This window comes from Helicoverpa armigera, chromosome 25, assembly GCF_030705265.1.
Source record: "Helicoverpa armigera isolate CAAS_96S chromosome 25, ASM3070526v1, whole genome shotgun sequence".
Lineage (NCBI taxonomy): Eukaryota > Metazoa > Arthropoda > Insecta > Lepidoptera > Noctuidae > Helicoverpa > Helicoverpa armigera.
The window spans coordinates 5,636,204-5,663,728 of NC_087144.1; the positions used below are offsets into that span (position 1 = coordinate 5,636,204).

The 27,525-nt window shown below is 35.8% G+C and overlaps 1 protein-coding gene across 18 annotated transcripts in view; it reads left to right on the plus strand.

Moving 5' to 3' along the window:
* The window catches only part of LOC110379551 (focal adhesion kinase 1), a 179,420-nt gene that overhangs the window by 112,343 nt on the left and 39,552 nt on the right, over positions 1-27,525 (plus strand). For 9 of the 18 annotated variants that reach the window (XM_064041584.1, XM_064041586.1, XM_064041583.1 and 6 more), the window contains exon 2: positions 9,938-10,436. The exons of 6 other annotated variants lie outside the window; for them this stretch is intronic. In XM_064041584.1, the coding sequence (XP_063897654.1) occupies positions 9,988-10,436 (449 nt within the window). In that variant the 5' untranslated portion in view covers positions 9,938-9,987. The remainder of the gene's footprint in view (positions 1-9,937; positions 10,437-27,525) is intronic. 3 more of the 18 variants (XM_064041574.1, XM_064041577.1, XM_064041590.1) reach the window with 1 other exon arrangement.

Genomic DNA, 27,525 nt, shown 5'->3' on the forward strand with positions numbered 1-27,525 from the left:
TCATCCCGTGTTCGCTCAATGTCACCAAAATTCTTCATTTTAATCGTGCAAAGGAAAAAATAACTCTTACCTCCTAAAATAACAAACGCTGTCATTACAACGTTCTTTATTTTATTTATAGTTTTTCGACGGCAATTTCCAATAGCAGCACAGAGCGTAGAATTTTTATTTACCTTAAATGTCATTCGCCCATTCCATTCTTTTGTACATACGTGGTTTTAGTCAAAATTGCTTTTCAATATTACCTATGCTCACCTCTTTTCCTACACTCTCGGCCATTGACTTCTATATTTCCACTACTAAAACAAAAAACGGACCTAAGATTTTTCCAATAGATGTGAATGACCTGCGTTACCATGGTAACAAGAACGACTGTTTCCCCCGGGACTCGATTACCACGTAACAAGGATGTTCCTACTTTTATTGTTTATTTATAGACCACCATTGAACTAAATAAACAACAATAACGAGTGTTTATTGTGTGAGGAATTCTCTTTATAATAGAGTTTTGTTGAGTTATTGAAAACGGAATAATGGGCGGCCATCTTGTGTTTATGGTTGCGAAGATGGATATTTTCATAGATATTAGGATACCTATTCTATTATAATAAATAATATTTTTGTTAGTTTCTGTAAAGGTTCCTGAACTAAAAATATTTCGCTGTTGGGAAGCTAGACTATCCCCAGTAACATAGACTATATTTTTTCCAATTACGGGACGCGCGACACGCATGAAACCGCGGGAAATCAGCTAGTTTCTTAAAAGGAACATTTTGATTTTTTACGAGAAACCACTTATTTTTAACGGCCTTTTTCAATTTTACAAAGACAAAACTTTTGACCATGACCATTTAAAATCTTAATTCTTCAAGCAGTTAATTCCATAGACAATAAAACAATCCTTTAGCGTAAAACCTTCACAATAAAACGCAGAACGTGTCAGAAACACCCGCAATTGTTTTATATAAAAAAAAAAACAAAACACGATAAGGCTTCGGCAATTCTATTGTGTTGCCAGCCTATTGTTGTCCTTTCCCTGCACATGACACTTGTCAACTTTGTCATTCCAGTTGGACATCGCGCCTGTGTTGCCATTTGTAGAAACATAGTACGTACGTCAAACCAATGGTGACCTATATTTTTGCCTGCCGTATTAGATGAAGTTTGAGGCTTAATTTTTTGAACAATAGTGCTTAATTTTGTGTTATTAAAAATGTATTTACTTTTAGGTAACAATATTAACAGGATATTTGTATTAATCAAAACTATGTAAACGTTAATTTACATTGAAAATACGGAAGTCAAAATTGGTCCTAATTGCTGTTTTAATGTTTGGTTTTGATACTGTAATTTCCCCGAACACAACATTTTACTTGTTCATGCCATTTAGTATTAATTGTCCTTAATTGTTAATTGAGATATGTCGGTTTATCACTGGCTGCATACAAACATTCACCCATTTACCAACCTCCACTTTTACTGAGCATAACATATATTACCTATAGCTTATTCAAATCATAAAAGTAATACTCATCATTATAGTTAATAACATTGTACAATTTGTACACTATTTAACTTTAACTATTTCGTTTCATGCAATATCTGTGTTCATCGTAAAACTGATTTCCTTCATCACTTTTTGACAATCAACACTTTTCTGTCACACCTTATCATTTTTCCCCAATCACACAAGCACTTTTACCCTTACAAACTTCTTTTACAATGTCCTCCATTCTTCGCGTTCCAGTTCAATTTCGCTTCAACGTTGTGTATATTTTCGTCCAACCGATCTTGTTACCGCGGTATTTGAGAAACACTCCACAGTTTGCAACCCAAATCAATCCGCCGCTAACCGCTTGTTTAGATACACTTCTCTTTGAAAATCTAGTACACTTAGAATTTGTTGACTGCAAACTTTAAGTCGGCCGATAGTTTGTATGGGCTCATGATGATGTCCTCCTAGTCGATTGTCGGCTACGGCGGCTATTCTCTTGTAAGGAGATTAGCCAGCTGCGCAGGACATATTATAGTGCATTAGCGAAGACACAGGTGCACTCACTATTCCTTCTCTCTCATAGCTCAGATCAGGCGCAGGACCGACACAAATCAGTATGAAGATGAATGATAATACACATATAACAAAGGATCAGGTATTTAGTCTGCATCAGACCGACTGAAAACTTTGATTAGAATCAAGATTTTTAAAGAAACTTTTTTGCCATTCCTCGGGTCAACAGTCGGCCGACTCTTTAATCTGCAGTTTGCTGGGCACTCTCAGATTTACGCTTCTCTTTGAGAATCTAGTTCACTAAGCATTTGTAGTAAGAGATAAATATTGAGATATGTTTGTGTGTGATCTTGCGTTGATTTAGATTAAGCTGTATTTTGTTCGCGTTGATGTAACCTAAAAATGTTTTGCACAATCTGTATTTGTGTTATGTAGGGAAAAGACGATTAGGTTTATTTAATAGCACTGGTTTTCTCTGGTTCTAAAAGCGTCTCAAAGGAACCAAAATTGTGCACCACGAAAAATACTAGGCTTCCTCGATAAATGGACTGTCTAAAATTGCAATTTTTTTAATCGGACCAGTGGCTTCTAAGATTATCGCGTTTAAAAAATCTTTTCAGCTTTATAATATTGATACATATTTCAAGCCTGCGTGAGCTGTCAAAATGAAAGCATTATTAACATATTTATATCCCATAGTCTAGCTTTCCCTTTTAAGATAAGATGATGGATGTACAAAGAATACAAGATGTACATTATGTTATTTATCGTCGCGACCTTTTCGCTAACAATGTGAAGCACTATAATCACTATTACATTAACCCACATTTGCGAGATTAAAACGTTAAGAGGGATGCTGGGCCTATATACATAGGTATAGCTAGGTGTCTTATAGTCATATTGTTATAATGGCGTCTCTTTGCCGTTTTCCCGCGGTTTCACTCGCGTCCCGTGGGAGCTACTGCCCGCACCGGGATAAAATATAGCCTATGTTACACGCAGATAATATAGCTTTCTAATGGTGAAAGAATATTTAAAATCGGTCCAGTAGTTTTTGAGCCTATTCATTACAACCAAACAAACAAACAAAGTTTTCCTCTTTATAATATTAGTATAGATAACATAGAAGGAAAAAATACATGAGAATTATCTATAAAGATTTTAGGAATTTATTACTCGACTGCCAAGAAGGGGTATATTATCCGCGCGTATCTTTTTAACCTATCATTTCTCATTGCTGGTCTAATGCCTTCCCCATAAACTTCCATTATTTTTCGTAGGAACATTGCTGTAGGCTAGGAAAGTTTCCGGGTCTCCCAGTGTGCTTCCTTGATCCGCCTTCAGATCTTTATATCTTGTTTGTATATATTTTATTCTAGACGAAGTATGAATCTAGCTACAAAATCGTTTAATCTCAAAACAAGACATTTAGTAAAATAACCTATTTAGTAACATAAACTGCCGAATCGCATGTACTCCTTTAATTTCATGCGCGCCTAGTAACTCAACGTAGTTAGATAACCGTGTTTCATTGTATTACCCGACTGTGCAACACTAAATGGTAGTAAACATTATGAAAACAAGACGAGAGAGCTCCCAACTTCTGTGTGTAACGTATGCATTGTGAAACTGTTAAGTAGGTCGAGAGTATGAAAAATATACCCACGAGCTGTAGGTTTGTTTATATGAATTAGAATGGTAGCTGAAACTTTTTATTTAGTCGGTATTATTTAGCAATGATAATTACCTAGGTATAGTATTATCTTTATAGAATTGGTATTTTTAACTACTACTTTGTTTTCCGTCTTCTGCCAACAGACGTGGCAATAAATTCAAAACTGCGGACCAATTTGAAAAAATATTTCAGTGCTAGATGTAAAATGTACATACACGTATAAAAGTGATATCCTAAAAGCCCCCACTAATTAACCAAAACCCAACATAAACTTGGCATCTTTCAAATACTCGAACTCGAAACTTGGCTCGCGCCCCCGAACTTGGCAAACACACGCCCCTCATTGGCCTATTAGGTCGCGTTACGAAGCAGTTCCCATTCAAAGCCTAGTGATGATATTACCAAGTTCTGCCAAACTTGGCCAAGTATTCGTACCTACGGATTTCGGTTCGATTAATTTCTGTAGTTTCGAAGTTCTTAGTTAGAAGGTTTTGGTAGCTAATGAGGAATCTAATTGTGTAAGTTTGGTGGTAGGAAAAAGGAAAATCAAATGAAAAAGTTTGGCTCCGAAACGAATCCTTTTTGTCAATGAAAGAAACAAAAAACAATCAAGTGATTCCAAAATTAAAATCCGAATACTTACTCCATACTTTTTATTCACAGCATTATTGCAAAACGTAAAAACAAAAGATGGAATTGCTTTTTCGCGTAATCCCACAGGACTCAGTCAAAACGAAATATACCTACGAGTACGACAACCCAATCCGATGATATACGGAAAACAAGTACATATATCAAAACTGTGATGGATACCGACCATCTGTCAAGCTAGGCCCCAGCGTAACTTGCCAGCTATAAGGACAGACATACACTTGAATTATTACCTCTCATTTGCAAACTGTACTCACGAAATTATACCTCTTACACAGACCTTAGGCTACATATAATTCGTTACATGTACTTTGACTTTCACTATAATAAAAATGATAAATATACTTCCCCTTCTAAAGCCTTAAGGCGTTAAAGTTTCTGATGTCCGGTAAGATATAAAATGTTGCCTTAAAACGTAATTTTATGTGTTACATATCCGACTGTTTTTCGTAATGATAGGCTTGCAAGATTTTATATCTTGTCTGCGGTGTCTGCAGGTTCGTTGTAAACCAAAGTTTTATTTTCGAAACTAAATACATGCTCCGGTTACCTAGCATTCATGTAATACTTATGTCTGCAGTAACATGCGATCTTGACTTTGAAATCTTCATTTGATGATTACCCACAAAAGAAATGATCCTTTCAGTCCCTTTGAGTTTAGTGAGAGGCTATCAGACTTTTACTGACTTTCATCCACCTCTGTTTCCTCTAGAACCCTCTGCCTGCATACTAGGACCGCGGTAACTCTCTCGAACAATCCCGCAGCCCTGGCAAAGACCAATGAGACGATTATTTATTTAATACGAAAATTGTCTCGTAAATAATAAATAATCCATAAAACCGTGAAAGAACTAAAACAAAACTGACTTCATCTGACATCTTTAAATACTGTTCCAAATCTCATACTATTCAAACTATCTGGGACATAGTGCTATGCAGTTGCAAATGGTCGGCTCCCGGAATTACCGCCGCATCTGGCCGGAGACAGCTGTTAGGCTAAAATAATGGGAGAATGGAATTCAATTTGGAGAAACGCTATTAACGTTATTTCTTTAATTATAGGAAATTATTTGAACTTGTTTTTGGATGGATTTGTAAAACAGGAGTAAGTTGTAATAGATTTTAAACGATCTCTAGAGGCACTTCGATCAAATAACTCGTTTTTGCAGATTTTAGGATATTACGAAGCATACAGGATCGTTCCTTGCAAAAATTACAATAGTCTATTACAACGGGTGATTACAATAGTTGGTTTACAAATATTACAATGGTCAGCCGGCTAACTATAGAGTAGATCACTTGATAACTATGTATCGTCGTTATAGAATAGAAACCACGAAATTTACTTCGTTTTTCCTCAAAAATGTATTGCATTTATAGAAAGATAACGTCGCATCACACATTCTATAATTTCCTCCTCAAAAGTTACATCTTTCTCACCCACAAGGTTTCTCTAAGCCATCGAAATGCACCTTTGTTCCTCAATTACTCAGTGTCTTCACCAAGTCATCAGTGAACAATTTCCAACACCCAGCTACCAGCACTGCATACGGTATTAGGAGACCATGTAAGGGACAGCTACCAGCCGTCAATTTCCGTCGATTGTCAGACCAGGGTTATTTGATACTTTCTTACGATCTTGTTGGCTCAATTTCTGGAAAGAATTATTCATTAGAATCTATGGAATTATGAGTATCCCTTTTCGTTTTTATTGTCTATTGTAGTCTGGAGTCTAGACTTAAAAACTTCGAAATGCTAATAATTTCGTCTAGACCGCCTTAAAGAAATTTTTGACGAATCATCGATGAGCAATGTAAGACTATTAGCTTTGTCAGCAATTTTATTCTCGTGCAGTGGGAATTACTCCACGCTCATGGATAAATGGTAGTCTTTCTCGAAATGTAAGCTATCTATCTCTTTAAGAATTTTTCAAATCGGTCCTATATATGTTTCCAGTAGCAAACCAACAAACTGTTCAGCTTTAAAACATTAGTACAGATGACCAAAACAATGATAAAACAACACTGAATCATAAAAACAGTATTTTTGCGAAATAAAGCGCGACTTCCGATAAAAAATATGATTTGCTACAAATGTATTTTAAATGAGTCGGCAATGTTATCGGCGAGGAAGAGGTAATGACTATAAAATATAACTTTCAAGGTCTGCAGAGTTCAGCAATAAAGTACTTTTCATTCATAATAAACATATCTTTTTGACTTCAAATATTTTTATCATTTAATATTAAATGAAGTTATCTAATCTATGGAATAACAAAATATCTCTCGCTTATCAAGAAATATTCGGAAATAAAAATAGTATTGTCATGAATCTTTACCGAGTTAAGATCATTTATGTAAATGCGGTCATAGGTAGGATATAATAGTACCATTTAGAATCAGTAGAAATATAATATTTGTTAATAGGGCAAAGGAAAAAAACATAAAGCCTTTGTTGCTTTAATTAATAAAGGTAAACAGTATCCAAGCATTAACAGTAAAGACATAAGTACAAACAACATTATTTACGGAGGATTTATTGATTCATAATAACTTAATCATCGTACTACGTGGATTGAGGCACGCTCTTCCGTTGCGTGTGGACGTTGGACGTCCTACACACATACGGTGTTATTGACTAACAGTGGAGTTCAATAGTCTATCCATCCGTTGATTAGCGATAAGCAATCGAATTTTGAAATTAACCCCATATAATTTATTTCCAATCGTAAAACAGTGGATAGGTAATCGTGATTTGTGTTAATAATGATAATGTTTGCAAAAGTATGTTTAGGGATACAAAGTAGGGTAGGGATACATATAATACCTACATTTCTTCATGTAAGTTATTAAGTGAGTTGCGGGATTTTTAGTGCGGGTGTTTTGCGGCCCTTGTCAATGAAAGGCGTTAGAAATAATATTTTGTTCGGTTTTAATCAGCAAGAGTCTGATATTTACGCTGCACCCGTAGCGAAAGGGTTCAATCAATGATTTCCCAGAAAAAAATACCTAATCTAAACTAAAAGTCAACAGATAATATACGCAATGCATTGATGATGCACTGATTGATTATAAAGATAAGATAGTATTCATTAGAATTCTTCCTTTGGGAAACCCCTTGCGGAAAACAATTAAACAATGCAACGGTATTACCGCAAAAATATGTGTCGAACCACAAATGATGACACTGTTAATAATTATATTTAAAAACAAAACACAAAAGATGTAAACATGTAAATAATACCGACTACAATAAATATACCTAAAACCTCTCCTGAGCCTGAGAAAAACTAAGCTGAACACTACATAAAAATCAGTACAGCGAAACGTGTAAGAATCGCACTCAGACCAACATATGTACCTACCTACATATGTACATACAAGTCAAACTGAGAACCTCATTTTTGAAGTTAATGAAAAATTAAAAACATTAGCAGAAAATCCCAAAATAGACAAAGATGAACTAGAATAACCATTAAATAACTGAGTAGTTAATCATAAGCTATTAAACAGGAATGTTGAACTCATCCCACACAATGACAGCGCAGTGTCAACAAGCATTGATTTCGTTTCAATTTCAAGAACCACCGGTGTGTGAGTCAGTCTATAACAGGGATGGCCAACCTTAATTTAAAAAATATCAACGTGTCTGCGAGCAAGTAGTCAACTTTTTAAATACTGATAGGCCATTTTCAGAAAATAATAGAATGCACGAGTCTCTTGATAGCATACCTATGCTCTATTTTATACACTGGAGGAAAGAAGTTCCCTCGTGACGTATTGAAACCGCGAGAAAAAAATAGTCTATATCTAAACAAGTAAAATAAAAAGGAAATATGTTTTGTTTGCTTGCTACCTAAAGACTCCGAAACTACTGAAACGATTTGAATATTCTTACACTTTGTAAGCTTCTTAATCTTCGAAGTGTTATATTTTATCTGGATATTGTAAGAAGAAAAAAAACCGTAACAATGGCATGCCCAAGCTATATTTCTGCATACCACCACGGGCACGCAAGCCATTGGTTCACAACCCCTGGTCTATTGTAATAATAATGTCATACGCATCGAACGCTTCCGTTGATTCAGTCCTTTCGATGGCTTCCTGTGACTCCTAACTCAGAGCCAGCTTGTGTTTTGTTTTATTGTTCTAAAGTACCATAATATCTCCATTTCCTATGGTATGGGTGAATGGTATTCCATGAATGCAGTTGTTAGGTAAGACCACCTAGCAACTGGAAAAAATGTTCGATAGGTACCTATATTGCTTTATATCTCTAGTCTGCGTAACCTTGTTATTTTGGTTATTCTAAAGTTCATTGGTGATTTGCAAAAACTTGATATAGTTCCGCACAGGTTGATTTAAGTCTAGAAAAATATGTAGGACCCGCTTGGCAAACTTGTACATTCGTCTACAAATAAATGAGGTTCCATAAAACCCAAAAACTATTTCATTTTTAGATTTCACAACAGCTCTCCTAGCAAGTTTAGCTATTTCCTTTTCCACCTTATCAATGTACTACATCAGTACATTAGCATGCCCGTACGCACATATATTAGCGTCCTGTCGGCTGTTTCCTGAGCCAGCATTTAGTATGCACCTCCATTCCACGACATCCGATACCGCCGCCATCACGCCCTCATACCAGGGGTTATCAATACTGTCAACGACGCGTAGCAAAAATGCTAAAAGATGGATAGGGTCACTCTCTTTTTGGTTATTTGGGTCTGTCACGATTTCGTTGCTTAAAATGGTTGTAGAAGCTGCATTTACAGTTGAAACAAAGTTGAAATTTAAATGTAGGTGCGCTCGTTAGTTTGAACCGGTTCATAAAAATAAATAGTTTTGTATTTCCCATTTAACACGCGTAGCCAGGAACAAGCCCATTAAATCCACGCCAAATGTTCGCAGATCCTGTTATAGTTTCAAAAATTGTAATAAAACACAAAAACACAGTTTTATTACTAGCGCCGCTTGGCTTCTGTGAACTGCAATTTGTCGGTCACCGTCCCCAATTCCATTAATTAATGTAGAATTCACAAACGACGATAGAAATTGATAAAAATTGTCTCATTTAGAGTAAACTCGTTCAAACGGTTAAAGTTCATTAGGTCGTTTGTAATTTGCTTTGACATATTTTTTTTATTTCGTCAATTTCTTTCCAAGTCCCTTTTTAATCCCTTTATTTATTCAAAATATTATCCTCTTTCTAACAACGTTTAAAACTCAGAAAAACAACCGTCAATTTGTAAACAAAATTGACATCGTTAAATTCCAGGAAAATTACGTATTTAGTCTTCAAGGAAAAATGCAAAGAATCAAAAAATATTATTTCTAATTCACTTAACGTCAACGGTACATTTGAATCATCGAAGTAGTCACTTTAGCTTTATCTATGGTTCCTGTAGACGCTTCGCATGATTGATTGCGTGGGCGCGTTTGTTATGCACTTTTCATTTCAACGTTTAGTATATGAATAGCTAGCGGATGCGACGGACGTGTCAAGTGATTGTCTTGAATTACCAATAACGTTAAGCTACCGTGTCACATTTCAATTAGTGTCTGAAGATCTAAAGCTTATATTGTCATTTGTTCTAATTCTAGCATCGATAAAGTCAAGTGTTCAGTGAAAAGTGAAGTGATTATTTTCCACAATGGTGATGGAATCTGGTCAACAACAAAACGGGCGGTTTTGGCCACTCTCGCCCCGTCTGTGGCGTCGAAGTAACGAATACTCCAAAGTGGTGTTTGAACCTCGAAGACCTCCTTTATCTCCTATTGAAATCCGAAGACATGATAAGCTGGATACGACTCCAGATTTGCTTCGTACTAAGAGTTATATTAAGGATAGGTTGGATCATTTAAATTTGGAGGAGAGGATCATAGACGAGCGCAGATGGAGCGTAGACTCGAAGAAGCCGCCTCTCAAAGAGCAGAAGAAGAAAGAGAAAATGGAAGTGGAAGAAGTGGTGAAGTTGAGAGTTAAGAAGCAGAGGCAGCCAAGACCGAACAGTCTACAGCTGTTGCTCTGTCCTTCGAGCTCTGGGCATTATAGCAGCAATACTTGGAGATACACCAGGGTCCGGTCGAAAAGGTGCGTAGAGTTAGTATGCTTTTTTAACCCTACTACAGAATAATTATTTTATTGCAATTCACGAGTGTGTGAAACTAAACTTTAAACCGAAACCAAACCAAAAAGATTACTTTTTTAGTTTACTGTGAAAAAGAAATAATGCAAAACGATTTGGTCACAACTACAAAGCTACTCTATACTAATGACACACTTGTGTTAACTGTCTTGAGCGATTGCTTAACATCTTAAGTTTTATACTAACTGTTCCCCATGGTTTTAACCCATGTCCAGGGAAGACAATTGGGTAAAAAGTAGCATGTATATTTACTGATGCTCTATATTCTGTGTACCAATCATTTAAATCAATTCAGCAGTTTCGACGTGAAAGCGCACTTTGGCATTTATAATATTAGTAGGATTGTTATGCAAATAATGTGTGTCTCTGTATAAGCCTACGTCTTCAGGTGTGGGCCCAAATGTTTCAAGGTATCCAACTTTAAGTATATGTTATGCAACATAAACACCTGTTGGACTTTCAATGATGGGATATAAAAAATCTATTAGCATTGCTGTTCTTACCATAAATGGACAAAGAATTCTGTCAAGCCCTTTATCAGTATTGGAAATTACTTTATTAGTGTCGAAATGCTTTGCTATTAAGTTGTTTATATTAGAAGTTTGTTTATTGAAGCTTTCGAAAGATTATTGTGTTCCGGTAGGTATATGATTCGGGGAACGTAGGTATCACATCGTCTTACTGATCTATTTTTTTTTTATTATCTACATTAACATCGGTGTTTGAATTTTGATTATTCTCAATATGCAGAACTATCTTGTTTGGGATTCCTTATAAAATAGAATGAAAATATTGCAATACTTTATTGTGATTTGTAATCTATTCAATAATATTCGTTTATTATTCGATAATATTATATTCTTCTCTGGATCTTCCAGTTAAATTTTGAAATGATCCAATTCCAATAGAAAACTATGTTAATTTTGTGATGCCATAGGCAATATTCTATACCGTAAGAACCGTGGGACTCTGCTAGTCAGCTCTAAAGAGAAACTGTTTTCGTTACTTTCATTGAACGTTAGTTTATCGAACTTACGATGTTTTGATCTACGTATGAAATTCTAAGCGTGCACGTTAATTATTATCTGATCATTCACATTTATAAGTGGCCAATTATTTTTCACTTTCGCGCTAACATGAAGCATTTAATCTTTAATCGTGGTTTTATAGTAAATTGGCTTCTTCAGTATTTAGAGATCGGCTTTCTCGCATATTTCTAGTGCATGTTTTTGTATTGATGGCAAAGTAACTGCTGTAGTTTCTCATTTCTTGTTTCTGTCTTTCGTTGAGAACGCCTTGTATTAGTTCTTCATTTGTTTTTGTTTGCTTCCTATGCTTCAATTTTTAAAGTAGTTATTTTTGCTTTAAATCAAGACAAAACGTTTATTTTGAATATTTATCCAAGTCCCGAAGGGACTACATTCCGCATCTAGATAAATAAGTATAGCCTATAATTCTTAGGTAATTTATTCTCAATCATTTCAGCCGTTTTAGCGTGAAAGCGTTACAAAACCCATTTTCGCATCTATAGTAATATGATGGGAATTGATACAGCATTTCACCACAATTCAAACTGTTACCATACACAAACTGTTCTGAGAACTCATGCAACTACATGTCACTTACGCCATCTTGTTTGTGGGTGTCGTGTAGGCGTAACGAGTTGACAACACCCCAACATATGTACTTATCTGTACGGCCCTTTGATATTAAGCAACTTGACGAATTAATCTCTTAACTCTTGATATATAAGGTAGAACCATGGAGAATATAATGACTAGCGGAGGTGCCGTAACGGAAAATTGTCTAAGAAAGTTGCAAGCCAAAATGCGAGTGAGAAGGGGACGAGTAGGTACCATTACTTTGTTTTGCCCTTATTCCTTCTTTGAACACGAGAATTTGTTGTAATACCAAAATTAATTGACTGATGTGTCGAAGAACCCGAAAGCTTTCTTACTTCACTCGTGACTGATCGTTTTAGTCATGCCCACCATACCATACGAATTTGACCTACAAGACCGGTCTACCTTCCATATGGCATCTCCACTCTTCTTTCTTTATTCTGTGGCTACAACTTACATTTTCTTAAAAGCCGGAAAGCCTTAATAAATAACATTATCTGTAGTAAGCTTTAAGTGTTTATTTACGTAATATTGGCTTGATGGCTTGAATTTATTGGCAGCGATAATTTTAATGTCGGCCATTTTTCAGTTAAATGAAATGATGTAAAATATTGTAACAGCCGTGACGGGGTCGATTTGCTTCTTTGGAGTAACGTTGTTTTATTTTCTTTTGTTAAACAAAAGGTATATTAATTTAAATAGCTTCTGCCAGCTGTTTCACCCGCTTCCAGAAGGAATTACTTCTCGCACCTTTATAAAAAATAGCCTATGTATTATTCTGATATATAAGCCATATTACCTACTGCCAAGTTGGATCAAATACATTAGGTGGCTTTTGCATGAAAAATGAACGAACATACATTCATCCATTCGTACAAACTTTAGCATTTATACTATTAGTATGGATTAATATTGGACTGTAATATTACTGTTCTATTTCAGTTTTGACTGGAAGCCGAAACCTCACGACAAATGTACTAATAATTGCGATTCGGATCCTATCAATAACGAATTTAACTGCAGTACTTTGCCAGTAATTTCTTGAAGTTTATTAGCGTTAAAACAAAACATTACTTCTGATATTCAGACTACGGTTATTATAAACCATAATGAGTTAAAGTTATATAGAACTTAATGTAACAATCACTAATATTACGGTTGTAAATATCAATTGACGTTTATGTGTTGGGCAAAGGTTTTTGATGTGTGGGCGGCATCGAATTGTTATAGTGTTGGCCGAGTTATATACGATACCGTCACCATACGTACCAGTTTTATTAAATTACTGTATATACATCATCATCTCCCGAGCCTTTTCCCAACTATGTATGTTGGGGTCGGCTACCAGTCTAATGGGAGACAGCTGAGTACCAGTGTTTTAAACGGAGCGACTGCCTAACCAACCTCCTCAACCCAGTTACCCAGGCAACCCAATATACCTTGGCAAGACTTCGAATCGAAAACAAATGAAGATTTGAAAATGTGTCCAACTGATAAAGCCCTATTATTATAATTTGGTTGGATGACATAAAAATAAACAAGTGAAGTCCGCTATAATAACAAATTAGCCTACAAACAAAGTCCTCGGCCTAAAACTGTAGTAGCACATAATTAGAGTTTCGGCTTTCGGCTATAAAAAGCCTTGTTATACAACACTAATTGTTAATAAGCCGTGACAGTTTTTTATACGTATTGAGGCCAATGAGATTAAAATGCTTTATTACGTTTAATTATGAGTTGTCGTCAGCTCAGCTGTTTTGCATAATTTTGCTTGGAATAGCGATATGAAATATATGTATGTATGTTCGCCATGCGAGGTTATAGTACCTAATAGTTAATTATTTTGTACTCCATAAAGACTAACCTAGTTTTAGCGTGTGGACAATGTGACATTTTTATGTGAGATATGCATAAAAAGACTAAGGTTCTTGTTATGAAGCCTAGGAATATTTCTGTAACAATCTATGTTTGTATTATTTTTTGTGCCTAGGAATATTACTTACAAATTAACAGTCTATGTAATGGTATCGTGTTCTTGTGTCTTTATTTCTGATGTAAAAAATCTGATTTTAATAATAAAAGATTTTTAAGAGCTCTTTTTTCAAAGGCTTCTAGAATTATTCAGTATCTTAATCTATTCTAAACAAAACAAGGCCATCTAACACTAAACATCAAACCATAGCCAATTCAAATGGCGCCTAAACAAAACCCACACTCTTCATCTTGAATAACAATTAAAATGAACTGTCAAATTCCATTGTGACACCCAGGCTGCCTACAAATGTCCTAGAAACTGCCAAACTCCTAGGCAATGTATGGCATATGACCATAGGTGTAGGAATGTGCATGATTCACTGTTAAATAACGGCCGGCGCCATTTCCAGATGTTCGATACTTTTTGGTCACAGCATTTTGTACCGATCTTTTTTTTCGTAAGTTGTGGAATGCAATTGTGTGCTATTAATAGATCCACGAATGCTACTCTGTGGCAGTCGTTGTTATAATTCCATGTCCGGTGCCGTCTAGCGGATTTGAAAAAACTCTGACATTAGGGCTTGTTAGGTGATTAAAACCTGCAGCTAACTCGATTAGAAGATTTTTTTTGATTGCGTAGCATAATTTTTATTGGGTTTATGTAGTTACATACTTAGATTATGTAAGAAAAAAGCTGTTAAAGTACAAGGAAATAATAACATTAAAATCTTACAAAAAGGAAAGTCCAATATTGGTTTTTGAGTCATCAAAAGGAAGTTAGTAAATTGTAAACGAATTATTTTACAAGTCCGATATAGTTGCGGTTTTAAATGTCACAAGACACTAACTCAACAATTTTATTAAAGTTACAAATAACTGTGGGTTGTACGGGTACAAACAAAATGGTAACTTTTTATAATATATTCTGGCAACACGACGACACCTTCCATCATGGCGCTCAATATTTCCCGCGTTAAATGACAATTGGGAACATTACACCCGCTTGATATATCTGACAATAGGGTAGTGTCCAGGGTCGAAATAATGAAATAATATTTAGTCCGCTTTTTAGATAATCAAAAAATATTGGATACGTATTTTTTCTTTTTTTAATTTAACATAAAATGACAAAGATTAAACACTTCAAAAATTAGGAGTGGGGGCCTTTTACGTCACAGTGTCCTGAAAATTGTAGCAACTTGTGACGTCACATTCAACTTTAACACGCTATATCTTAACAAGTTCTGATCCAATTTAAAAAAGAAAAAATACGTATCGCTTAATTTTGGACAATCTACAAGACGGACTAATTATTATTTTTTAGGAAACTAGCCTATTTCTCTCTTAAGCCACGGTTGTGTTATGTAGCGGTTAGGGATTAAGTTTACGTGAAGGAATACTGCTTAATTTGTACATTGTATTTGGGCGTATGTTTCTTCTTCTTAAATATGCTTCTGCAAGTCTTCTAAATCTTAGCGTTGGAATATTTTTCAGAGGCAATTGGTGGTCGATAAGAAGCCACACAGCTTAATAGGTAAATTTTACCCATGAACTACTATTTATCTGTCTTCCCGCTGCTAACCAAGTTCGATAATTACACCACTCTTAGCGTATATTGCAAAAATAATATAAATGACATTCCCCTCTGGCCATAATCTTGAAATAATAAAGTTGAAAAAACGTTCTATTGAATCAACAAGAGCATTTCAATCAAAATGCTCAATAAAACACCAAATCTCATGATAGATGTTCACCTGAGCAACTGCATACACGACTTTATTCATCCGTAACACAGTACATTGCTCGCTACAAAACGCCGTCACTAGGATCGTGTACCGTCGCACTTTCAATGAATATCATTATGTGCAAACAATTTTCAAGTTCAATGAACAGAATTGTTTGTGGGACGTCAACGTTGCGAAGCTACAAAAGTGTTTTTCTTTGCTAGATATATGAGGTTTTTGAACTCGTTTTTCTTACGTTTTTACGATGTAATTAATTTGCGAAAGATTGTTTACAGTTTTGTGCAGTAAGTCTGTTAAATTAGCACTCGATTTATAAGATATAAAATGTGCTAAATATATATTTTTACGCTATAATAACTTATCATTTATTTGACCCAGATTAATTCGCTCCCATGTCTATAAAGTAGTAATAATTAAATGTCCTGTTTTTAGGTCAATGTTATTTATTTGACAAATAATACTACAAAAATCCGTTTTTTAGTTTGTTTGTCTAGAAAAACCCCAGCAAACCTAGAAAACACCGTTTTTACTACGCACGTGCTTTAAACACTTATTAGTATGTAAATAAAATGCAAATAATATAAAAAAGAAGAAATAAAAAATACTACCAAAGAATTTGGAATACGTTAATGCCGTGAGAAACAAATCATTTAAAGGCGCGTACGCACGTACGAACACGAACATAGCGAACACAAACACCAGACCCGAACATTTGGTTCGTACGTATGGACGGCATATTCGAACACGAACGCAAACACAGTTCGAGTCGAGTTCGCGAACAACAGTCGTGAACTCTATCTTAGTAGCCATGACGGCGCCGTTGGAAGTGGTCGATTGTGAAGTTATTAAAACGCTTCGAACACCGTCCATACAGAACACACTACAAGGATCGCCGCGAACATGTTTGACGAACAGAGTGTTCGATGTTCGATAGTGGTACGCACGTGCGAACCAAGTTGTTGCATATCATGTAACGCAACAAATTTGTTCGTACGTGCGTACGCGGCTTAACGACTTTTTCCACGCTGGCTACACTTAAACGTCAAAATGTCATTGTCATTGGTAACGTCGTAACGTCATAATGTCTGTGCCTATTCCTAGAAATGCATATGTAAGACCTAGATCCAGGAATTAATGGCACATTCGTGAATCAGAGACAGACGAAACTTTTTTTGACAGGAATGACTAGGCAGAGACATTACTAATTTGTAGTTTTTTTTCTTTTATTTAGGTGTCTGTTGCATTTTTCCCTCGCGTGATGTGGTTTGCAAGAAACGAGTTTAGTTATACTTTTTTTGATAGATTTTTCATGTAGTATGGCATTAGTCATAGGGAAAGGAAGGACTATTAATCTAAGCAGTGACAATGAAAGCTTTTTACCTATTCTTATCATGGGAAGATACATCTACATTTGTCACTGTTTATATAACAGTATAACCCTGGCGTTTATTGTTATTTATAATCCTAAAATAAAATGTCAATTAAGGTTATCTTAACCGCTTATCGTTCACGAAACTACCGTGTCATAGGTAGTGTCAAAATTAATACCCAGAACGTAATATATTTCAAATATGCACACAATCCTTAATCAAGATCGAAAGCCACATAAAATTAATCATTAATCACTAATAACGTACGCGAGTCACGATTATCTAGTAATTCACACGACGTTTCTAAACGAATTCCCGCCAAGACGGTTTATGACGTCATCTGATATTTTGATCTACACCAACGACAATACATAAATGGTTATCTATTTATTACTCGTTGAGTTGTAGTTATGCAGATATGAGGCTATATTTATATGCAAAATCTCTGAAAATGGTTTGTATAAAGTGTGACACAAAAAAATCTGGCGAATATTTAATTTTAATTTAAAACTTTACATTCAGGCATCAATGGCCCATAGATAAATACCTTAAAAACTAGCTTAGATATATTAGTAAATAAAAACTTAAATCTATATACGTATAATGAATAATAATGAATAGTTCAGAGACTTTTGGTAGATATGATAAATTATTGTAAACTTCATTTGAAGTGCATTATTTCGTTACAGGCACTGTAAACAGTATTTATGTAAAAACTAAGTTAAACTACAGATCATAACCTAGCAAGATATAAACAAAACAAACAAACTTCTACCATAAAGTGTCACAACACATACTAAGATTGATTGTATCCATTAAACAACATTTATTTGACCCAATTATTAAACTGCGACTCCGAAGCATAACAGCCGGTCCTCAAATCCTTAACGATAGCATTCGCCGAATATATTCAACGACTCCTTCACACAATAACGTGGTAACTGCATTTAATACGAAAATGGAACTTGGATAACAATTTCCAAGAAAGTGTCAACTGACTTCTGAATCATTGCAAAATCGACTGTTTTGTAATCGAAATAAGAATCAAATTGATTTTTGAATGCTCGGAGTTATGACTTTATTCTTCGGAAGGGGCATGGGATCCTCTAAAATGCGTCAAATTAACAGCGACCGGGCGTGCCCTGAATATTCATAGATATCACTTATTGCATTCGATTTTTGCGAGACTCGACTGGATAAAATATACAGGGAGGTATTGTGAGTAGACAGGCTTTAGTCATAGACTAACTTTACCATAAATTGCTATAGGTAATAGTCATGTGTGTGATTTAGTATCGTCAAGTCACTAAGCTCATAACGTACAAGCTTATTTACAGTTCCTAATTATTAAAATCATATTTTAATTTATGGCTCCACAGAGTAGTTGTAGCATATAATAATCGTAATTTCCATAACATGACATTGACATAAATATCGACAATCATTAGTCAGTAGCATTGACTAGGTCATTCCTCCTACACACTACCAGACGAGGTTCTTGCACTGCTCAATAAAATTAAACCATTGGTATGCAATATGTGATGTCCAAGATAAAAATAGGACACAATGCAATATTAGATCTTATCGTTAAAATAACTGTCAACGTCGCTTATTTATTGCACGTATTATCTTTTTTAATGCGACATAATGCATTGATAAAAAATGTTACTCCACTTTAATTAATGTTGGTTACTGCGTTTTAGTTTTTACGCATCAATGAAGGAGTATGATGACTGCAATTTGGATTAAAAAAAAGTAAACTCTGTGACCATAGAGCTTAATAATTAATTTCCTTTGCCTTAAAACAAATAATTATTAGACCATAGACAGTTAAAATTGTCTTATTATTATTTTCTCTGTCTCTCATAAATGGAAATGCCAAACTGTATTATGTAAACATGTGTGGAACATTAGGTAATTCCTCGAAACATTTTACCGTGTGTGATAAAATGTGTAGAATTTAAAAGATGCGTCAGAATTGCAATATTGCATTGCATAGTTACCCGTAAACCGGTTGACGATTGCAGACATATGACGCATTTTTCCCTCGCATTTTAAATTAGAGCTTGCTAACTTTTTACACTTTTAAGGTTTATTATTGGAGTCTATGTATGTTTAACGATTTTTGATAGATTTTTTATTTGATCGTATTTTCGATATGATAGTCTACTTTTTATTTGATTTCAATGAAAACTAACTTGAGTTCAAGAGTTTTAAATAAATCTTTATCATAATGTGAGAGTGTGTAATGTTAATGATTCTTCAATGATCTTTTAGATTACTTTATATAACCTTTTAGGAAAGGTATTTATAAGCTACAGATGTGCCTATGAGTCAAATAAGCCTTTGTTATTGAGGTAGAATAGCTGTAATGGGCCAGTAGTCCTGTGTGTGTTTTAACTGTCTCACGCTAACACTTGGCAGACATACAGCTTATACATACTTTTTATTCCACCGAAAGTGATTCCCTATAAGCTAGTAAATAATAAATGTCATATTTCTATTTAATATCTTTAGAACCGCTTCAATAGTTACATAGCTAAACAATGGCTCTTATAATCCCGTATGTTCCAATCACAGAATTTGAATACGACTATAAATATCAACTGTTTTGGCGTAACACTTGAACATTGTACACGAACTAGCCAAATGCACGAGGTTTACATCTATTTTGGTACAAAAGATAAATTAGTTAATGATGCGTGGAAACTGTTTTAGTTCGATACCGTCTGGCGAGCAATAGTCTAGCCAGGTCATCGATTGAATATTGGGATGACGGAAAAGTGTGGAAGATATGAAATACGCACGCCTTAGTGGTTTTCAATCAACCTAATTTCAAATATTATATCAACCAGATTTTTATAGAAAAAATAGTTCATCGACAATTCTACATTCAATACTTCGAGTATATGCTATTTCTTATTCTTCCATTATTAGTTGATATCGGTCAAAAATTTGTCCCTAACTACGATGTTTCCAACAGCCATTCGCAAGTTTCTACTGGCCATCATCATTATCATAATCCTGCAAAAGGATGATGGGTAAAATTGGCCGGTATATCCAATAAAAACCATTCGCATATCAAATGATAGCTTAGACCCTAAGCTTCATTTTTTGTTATGGGCACAACCTTGTAAACCACCGGAGAACGAAGATATGACACTTGATAGCATAGGACAGCCCATGGCTTTGAACCACTTCAGTGCGTATGGGAGGGATGTTTTAGTGCATTATTATTGTCAATCATTGTCAGAACGAGTCACGGAAGGTGTCTGTGCCCATATTTTCCAAGTTTATTGAAAAAAAAAAGATTATTTAGCAGGTAGTATTTACAACTTATGGTGTACGTATTTCGCCGTTCTGGTAAGTCTAACCGACATAACCAATGAAAATCAATTGCATATCAAATGATAGCTTATACCCTAAGCTTCATTTTTTGTTATGGGCACAACCTTGTAAACCACCGGAGAACGAAGATGTGACACTTGATAGCATAGGACAGCCTAAGAACTTGAACCACTTCATTCTGTATGGGAGCGATGTTTAAGTGCATTATATTATTGTCAATATCAGTCAGGACGTGTCACAGAAGGTGCATGTGTCCATATTTTCCAAGTTCATTGAAAAAAAAAATATTATTTAGCAGGAAGTATTTACAACGTATGGTGTACGTATTCCGCCGTTCCGGTGAGTCTAAGCCTTATATCCAATAGAAACCATTTGCACATCAAATGATAGCTTATGTCATAAGCTTCATTTTTTATTATGGGGAAAATATTGTAAACCACCGGAGAACGAAGATATGACACTTGATAGCATAGGACAGCCCATGGCCTTGAACCACTTCATTTTGTATGGGAGGGCTGTTAAGTGCTTTATATTATTGTCAATATCAGTCAGGACGTGTCACAGAAGGTGCATGTGTCCATATAAAAAAGAAAACAGTTGGTGTAACTATTTCGCTGTTCCAGTGACTTTAACCGGCATAGCCAATAATATCCATTTGCACATGAAATGATAGCTTATACCCTAAAATTCAATTTTTGTTATGGGCGGAACATTGTTAACCACTGGGGAAAAAAGATATCAGTCCTGTTAGCCTACGACTGCCTACTGAATTAAACTACTTTGGCAGGTATGGTATATAAGGAAAACCTATCTTTTTATTACAAATAACGTAGGTTTTCCACCACTGAAAGATTTTTCAAATCAGTTCAGTCAAGTTCAGAGCCCATTTAATGCAAATACTTGTCGTGAGTACTTGCACAGACATCATCTAATGGCCAGGATAATACATCTTACTTTGAAATATAATCCTGTGGAATTAGAGATGTGCTGGCATCAATCTATCATCATCAATGACTGTCGACTGTCCTGGCTAACAAGCCTGATGTGCCATATGATGAGAACTCTGTGAAATCTGACAAACAACTTAAATAACTTTATTCTACTGATTAAACCGGACTTGACCAACCGTTTGGTTACTATTTGTGCATCACTACATAGTATAAGACAAAGTCGCTTTTTCAGTCCTTATATCCCTACGTCCCTATGAAAGCTTAACTCTTCCAAACTACGCAACAGATTTTGATGCAGTTTTTTAATATATTATTCTATTCAAAGATAGTGATTGAAGAGGAAGGTTTGTATGTGTAATAACATTCGTTAAATAGTGAGTAAATACTGTTTTCCCGTGCGAAGCTGGGGTGGGTCGCTACTTTTGTAATAATTCGACAACCCAGGGCCGACTATCCTGGTGCCGCAGAACGAGGATATGTTATCTCCAATAATGGAAATAATATACGGTGGTAGAAGTAAAAGTTTTTATGTTTTGTTTTGCTATTAAAACAATTATGCCTAGTTAAGACCGATTTTATTTGATAGTCTACCCTAGGCTTATTTAAATAAGTGATGAGTTGACGAAAATACATCATACAATGATTTTTCCTACTATGGATTTCATTTTAACAAAAAAAAAAACGGTGCAAAAAGTATAAATCTTTTGTGCCCGACTGTACTTATTTCCGGTAGATTCTTGACATGAACTGTTTTATTTCAGTAACTGTAGGGTATAAGCAATAATCTAATATACATTAGAACTTTATTGGTTATCAGGCCAGGGTTCATACAAAATTGCCCATCATCCTTTTATTTAGGGTCGGCGCAGCATGTTTTCTCCTTCCATACTCTTCTATCTGCCGTCATCTCAAAAGCTACATTCCGTCGAACCATATCGACTTTCACACAACCCACCCATCACTAGTTAGTGTTGCCACATTCAAAAATAATCTCGATACAGGTTCGACAGCATTACAGCAATTTCCCGCGTTTGGTATTTCGTCTCACAAAATTGGCATCGATTCCCAATTAGTATCGGTATTGTAGATTCCGTTTTGATACAAACGTTTAATTAAAACGAGCATTCGATATTCCCCTTGATCTGTGGCGAGCGATACTGATTTAGTACAGTCAACTGCAGGTCAGTGGTAACAGTTTTATGGGAAAATCGTACTTATTACTATTGAGTTATGGTGCATGACAGTTACCACTGATGTGCAGTTTACTGTACAAAATCGAGATTCCGAGAATCGATTAAGGTTTTAGGAAATCGGATAACTCTGTTGCTTGTTACCGATTTTTGTGTTTAAAGACTGTAAACTGACTTTATAGATAAAGTAACTAAAACTATTTCTGGGAATGTGATACATTTGAAGAAAGATTGATTATTCGGTTTCCCGGTAACCGCATTATTTGTTTGTATCTCAATATTTTCTGAAATCACATTGCATCTTGAACAAACGTGGTGATTAGCGCTCAATTCTTCTCTGTATGAGAAGAGTTCTGTGCCTTGCAGTAAAACAGTAAAGAGGCCAATGATTGTGACGATTAGTTAACCAGCAAACCTTTCCTACGTTATTTATTTGTTCCTAGAACAAGTAAGTAGGTACTTACTTAGTTTTCACTTTCTTCGTATACGTAGCTTTCTCTCATTCAGCAGTGATTTGCATGCTAATTATTACAGTACTAATTAATCAAGTACAATCGGATGGCACGTTAAACTGTAGGTCCCGGCTGTCATTGAACATCCTTGGCAGTCGTTACGGGTAGTCAGAAGCCAGTAAGTCGGACACCAGTCTAACCAAGGGGTATTGGGTTGCCCGGGTAACTGGGTTGAGGGGGTAAGATAGGGCAGTCGCTCCTTGTAAAGCACTGGTACTCAGCTACATCGGGTTAGACTGGAAGCCGACCCCAACATAGTTGGGAAAAAGGCTCGGAGGATGATAAATTAATTAATCAAGTACAGCTGTCAGGAGATATCGTATCGTATTACCTACTTATTACCTACTGCCAATAAAAAATATTTCCTATAATTAATCGCAATATAACAGTTGACTGACAATGGTCAATGACTTGGCGTTATCGACTCTACTGCCTACGTAATAAGGTTCAATAACACTTGTGCAATATCCTGGCGTAGAGTTGATAACGATCAGAAGGATCATACGATATGTAGAAATATAGGATTAGATTGGTATAAATTATTTTGTTTCAAGTAGCATTATAAGTAATAGTGTGTGTAGCAATATAGTTTAGTTATAAGTAATGATAATTTGAGAATTTTTAACCGGTTTCAAAAAAAAGAGGTTCACAGTTTGACCTGTATGTATGATGTATCTCACGTTTGCCTGAACTGATTTTGATGCAGTTATCAGCATGGTCATTGTCAGACTTAGGAGAAGGTTTGAACTCTAGGTACAATTTAATGAAGTTAGTTTTATTTTCTTGTAACATGAATGTTAGTCACTTACATATAATTTGAATACAACTAATGTTATGTCGGCACACTCAGACTGCGGTCTGCGACAGTATGCAAATTCAGGTCATGCTGTATGACTGAGCCAAATCAAATTCAATCAGACCAGCCGTTTTAGCGTGAAAGCATGACAAACAAACAAAGGCGCTTTTGCGTAAAATGTGCAAGAATTTCACAATGTAGATACTATAGACAAATAACATGTATGAACCATTAGTCCAAAAATCGTTTTTTGACAGATCCATTTTATGACAGATTGGTTTTGATTTGAAAAGGTACCCTAACGTTTCGTTAGCTCTAGTAACTGGCCTTGCCTACCGTAAATTACTTGGCCTACAAGAAGGCGCCTAATTTACCTTCGTTATGGCATCTCCGCTACTTACTTTCTTTCCTTCCTCCATGGTCGTAAGTGTCAGTGATTGTTACTATCAACTTGATAGTACTTACCCATCCTCCATCCTCCGAGCCTTTTCCCAAACTATGTTGGGGTCGGCTTCCAGTCTAACCGGATTCAGCTGAGTACCAGTGCTTAACAAGAAGCGACTGCCTATCTGACCTCCTCAACCCAGTTACCCGGGCAACTTGATAGTACTTACGTCCTTTATAAACAGCGCTTCTGCAATTTATCTGATCAACACATCTGAGTCAGCAGGCCTGTTCGAACATGTTCAGTGGCCTACATACTCGCACACCTGTTCACACCCACTGCGCTTACGACTTTTTTATTTGTAAACATATCCAGCTTACAGTGTTATACGCCGCTTTTTATGACAAGCTCATTCTTTGTAAGTTGGTAAGTACTTGAGTAACTATTTTTATTGGTAGGTTATTACTTTTTAAGATGTTTTAGTTGTTTGTTTACTTGCCCGTTTTTATATAGAATACCGGCAACAGCCTTTAAACTATGTATTTGTTTATTTATTAAACTTTATGCAACAAAAACAAAAGATTAAAAAGGCGGACTTAATGTCATAGGCCTTCTCTCCTGTCAACTTTAGGCTGATGCAGAGAAAACACAGGTGCGTTAGCCAATAAGACATAAACAGAGTAACTCAATAATGAAAATGTATGCGTTTAATTACTTATTACATTAATTATTTTTACAATTAAAATGAAAAACTATTCTAGTAAAAAACCTAACATATCCTACCTAATCTAGATATTTACAAAAATAAAAACCATGTAAGTATCAAAAAACTCATCCGCATCGCTGTCAGCGGGGATCGTGCCTGAAAGACTGGCTCCATTGCCACGCTGAATGGCAATGCATATTCTTTGGCCGAAATGTACATATGTGTTGCTTCACAGTCTTAAACCAATCCTCATCATTGATATGCAAAAATGTTTGGCATTCTCAAAACAATACAGTTACGTTAAACCCAATAACACATTATTGCACACATGTGGTTGCCAAGCAATTCTGATAAGCATAAAACTGTCCCGAATTTTTGGCACGCGCGACTTGGCTCCGATACGCCGATGCAAATGATGCATTGTATGCACAACCGTGTTTGATTAATGTACCGTTAACTTGTGTGTGTAAAGAGATTTAGAAAACACTTGTAGTGTCGAAAACCGCTTGTAATAAGTGTTGGGATTTATTTGTTTAGGTGCTTTTTTTGCTGTCAAATGTAGCTTCTTCATTTTTGACAGTTCTCTTAGCTAAATTAAGTACAATAAAGATGGCCCTGGTACATAAAAGGTCTACGACGGAACACGACGGTTTTTAGTCAGTAAGAGTCTGACACTCCCTCACCGCCGCTAACCCACAGCAGGAGGGGTCATTTGATGATTTTGGACGTCGCGACGTTTAACGACGCGACGCGTCGCGTCGTTAAAAAAAGTACAGTAAATATGTAAAGCGGGTGAGCTATGCTTTTGTGTAAATTACCTTTGTATGCGTAAGTTCGGTAGCGCTCTGTATAGGTCGAGTCGCCGAATCTTACTAGGTATCTAGCATGCCTGTGTATGTACATGCTTTTTGTTCTTAAAAAGCCTCCTCTGTTTTTAATTTTAACCCACGAAAATGTTTTGGGGAATCTTATAGCAAGTAACCGTAAAAAAAAAGAATTTTGCAAATAGATCCAGGCGTCTTCGAGTCATCGGTGAACATACATAAAAAATAGAAATAAAAAAAGGATCCCGACCAATTGTGAACGTATCCAGACATACGAAACAAAAGCAAGTCGATCCTAAAACTAGGGTTGGCGAAATGCATGACATGTGACAAAGGACAACTACTGCAAAAACTGGGAATTATGTCGTAATTTACAGAAAAGAATTCCTTAGGCACTATTAACAGCGCTAAATCTGAAAATTATGTCATAATTAGCATAAAAGATTTCCTTAAGCACTATTAATAGCTAACCTGTTTGTGACAGAAATAGCTACCCATGTCCATTTCCATGGAATTTAAATAGCTAGATAGTGACTTCCATTCCAGCATAAACTGAAACAGAACATTTTCTAAGAAACTTAAACAATCAAAACCAAAGTTAAAACGACTACGCTGATATAGAAAGTGTAAAACCGATATTAAATTCATCATCATCATCCTCCGAGCCTGTTTCCTAACTATGTTGGGGTCGGCTTCCAGTCTAACCGGAGATAGCTGAGTACCGAAGTTAAATTCATCCTCAATATAAAAACGATATTTTCGTTCAATTACCACTGACCACCCCTAACGCAACGTAACGTGTCTAACCGACCACAGAGCCTATTCTGAATGCAAGGGGTATTGTGCATTTGCATGCGCCGAAAGCCTGCAATCGATGCGTGCGGGGGTGAAGCAGGGTTGAGAGGGGAGGGGGGGGGCTGGTCACCCCAACCCTGGCACCGGACAGGCGTGCTGCTATAATTACAACTTCCTATGGTCATGGGAGGGAGATTTGGGCTGTGGTTGATTGGGAAATGATGAAGTTACTGAAGAGTCTAGATTTGGGTTTTGTGTGGTTGATTGGGACTCGATGTGGTTTGAATGATGAAGTTAGTGAAGAATGGTGTAGTGGTTTTAGGATAGAAGTGGCCAGTTTTAAGCTGACCGATGTAGTTGGTAATGGTATAACTGAATTGAAAGAAATTGTAGCTCAACACGCAAGCCAAGAAGACGCGAAATAAAAATTATTTCTAATCATTTTATGTAATATCTAGGTGTTTCTCACGGTTTGATTTGATTTGGTTTTCGTAGATGGATAAAATATATGTCTTTGTCATCCGAAGGCATATTCTACCTTCTTCTTCCCAACAGAAAGAAAATATAATTTATCAAATTGGTTCCGTATCTTCGGACCCTATTTGCAAACAATCTGATCTTTCCTCTACAATATAGAAAAGTTATCGTTAGCTTTCAAAGTTTCTGTTCTCTTATAATATGCATAACAAAACTAAGTAATTAGGTACAGACCTACCAACTTCACGTTTTCCTTTACCGTCTAAACTTGTAATATCGACTCCATTACTCCATGGATTTCCTTAAGAGCACAAACAACTTGTTTTACCTTCGTAAAGTGAAAATCAAC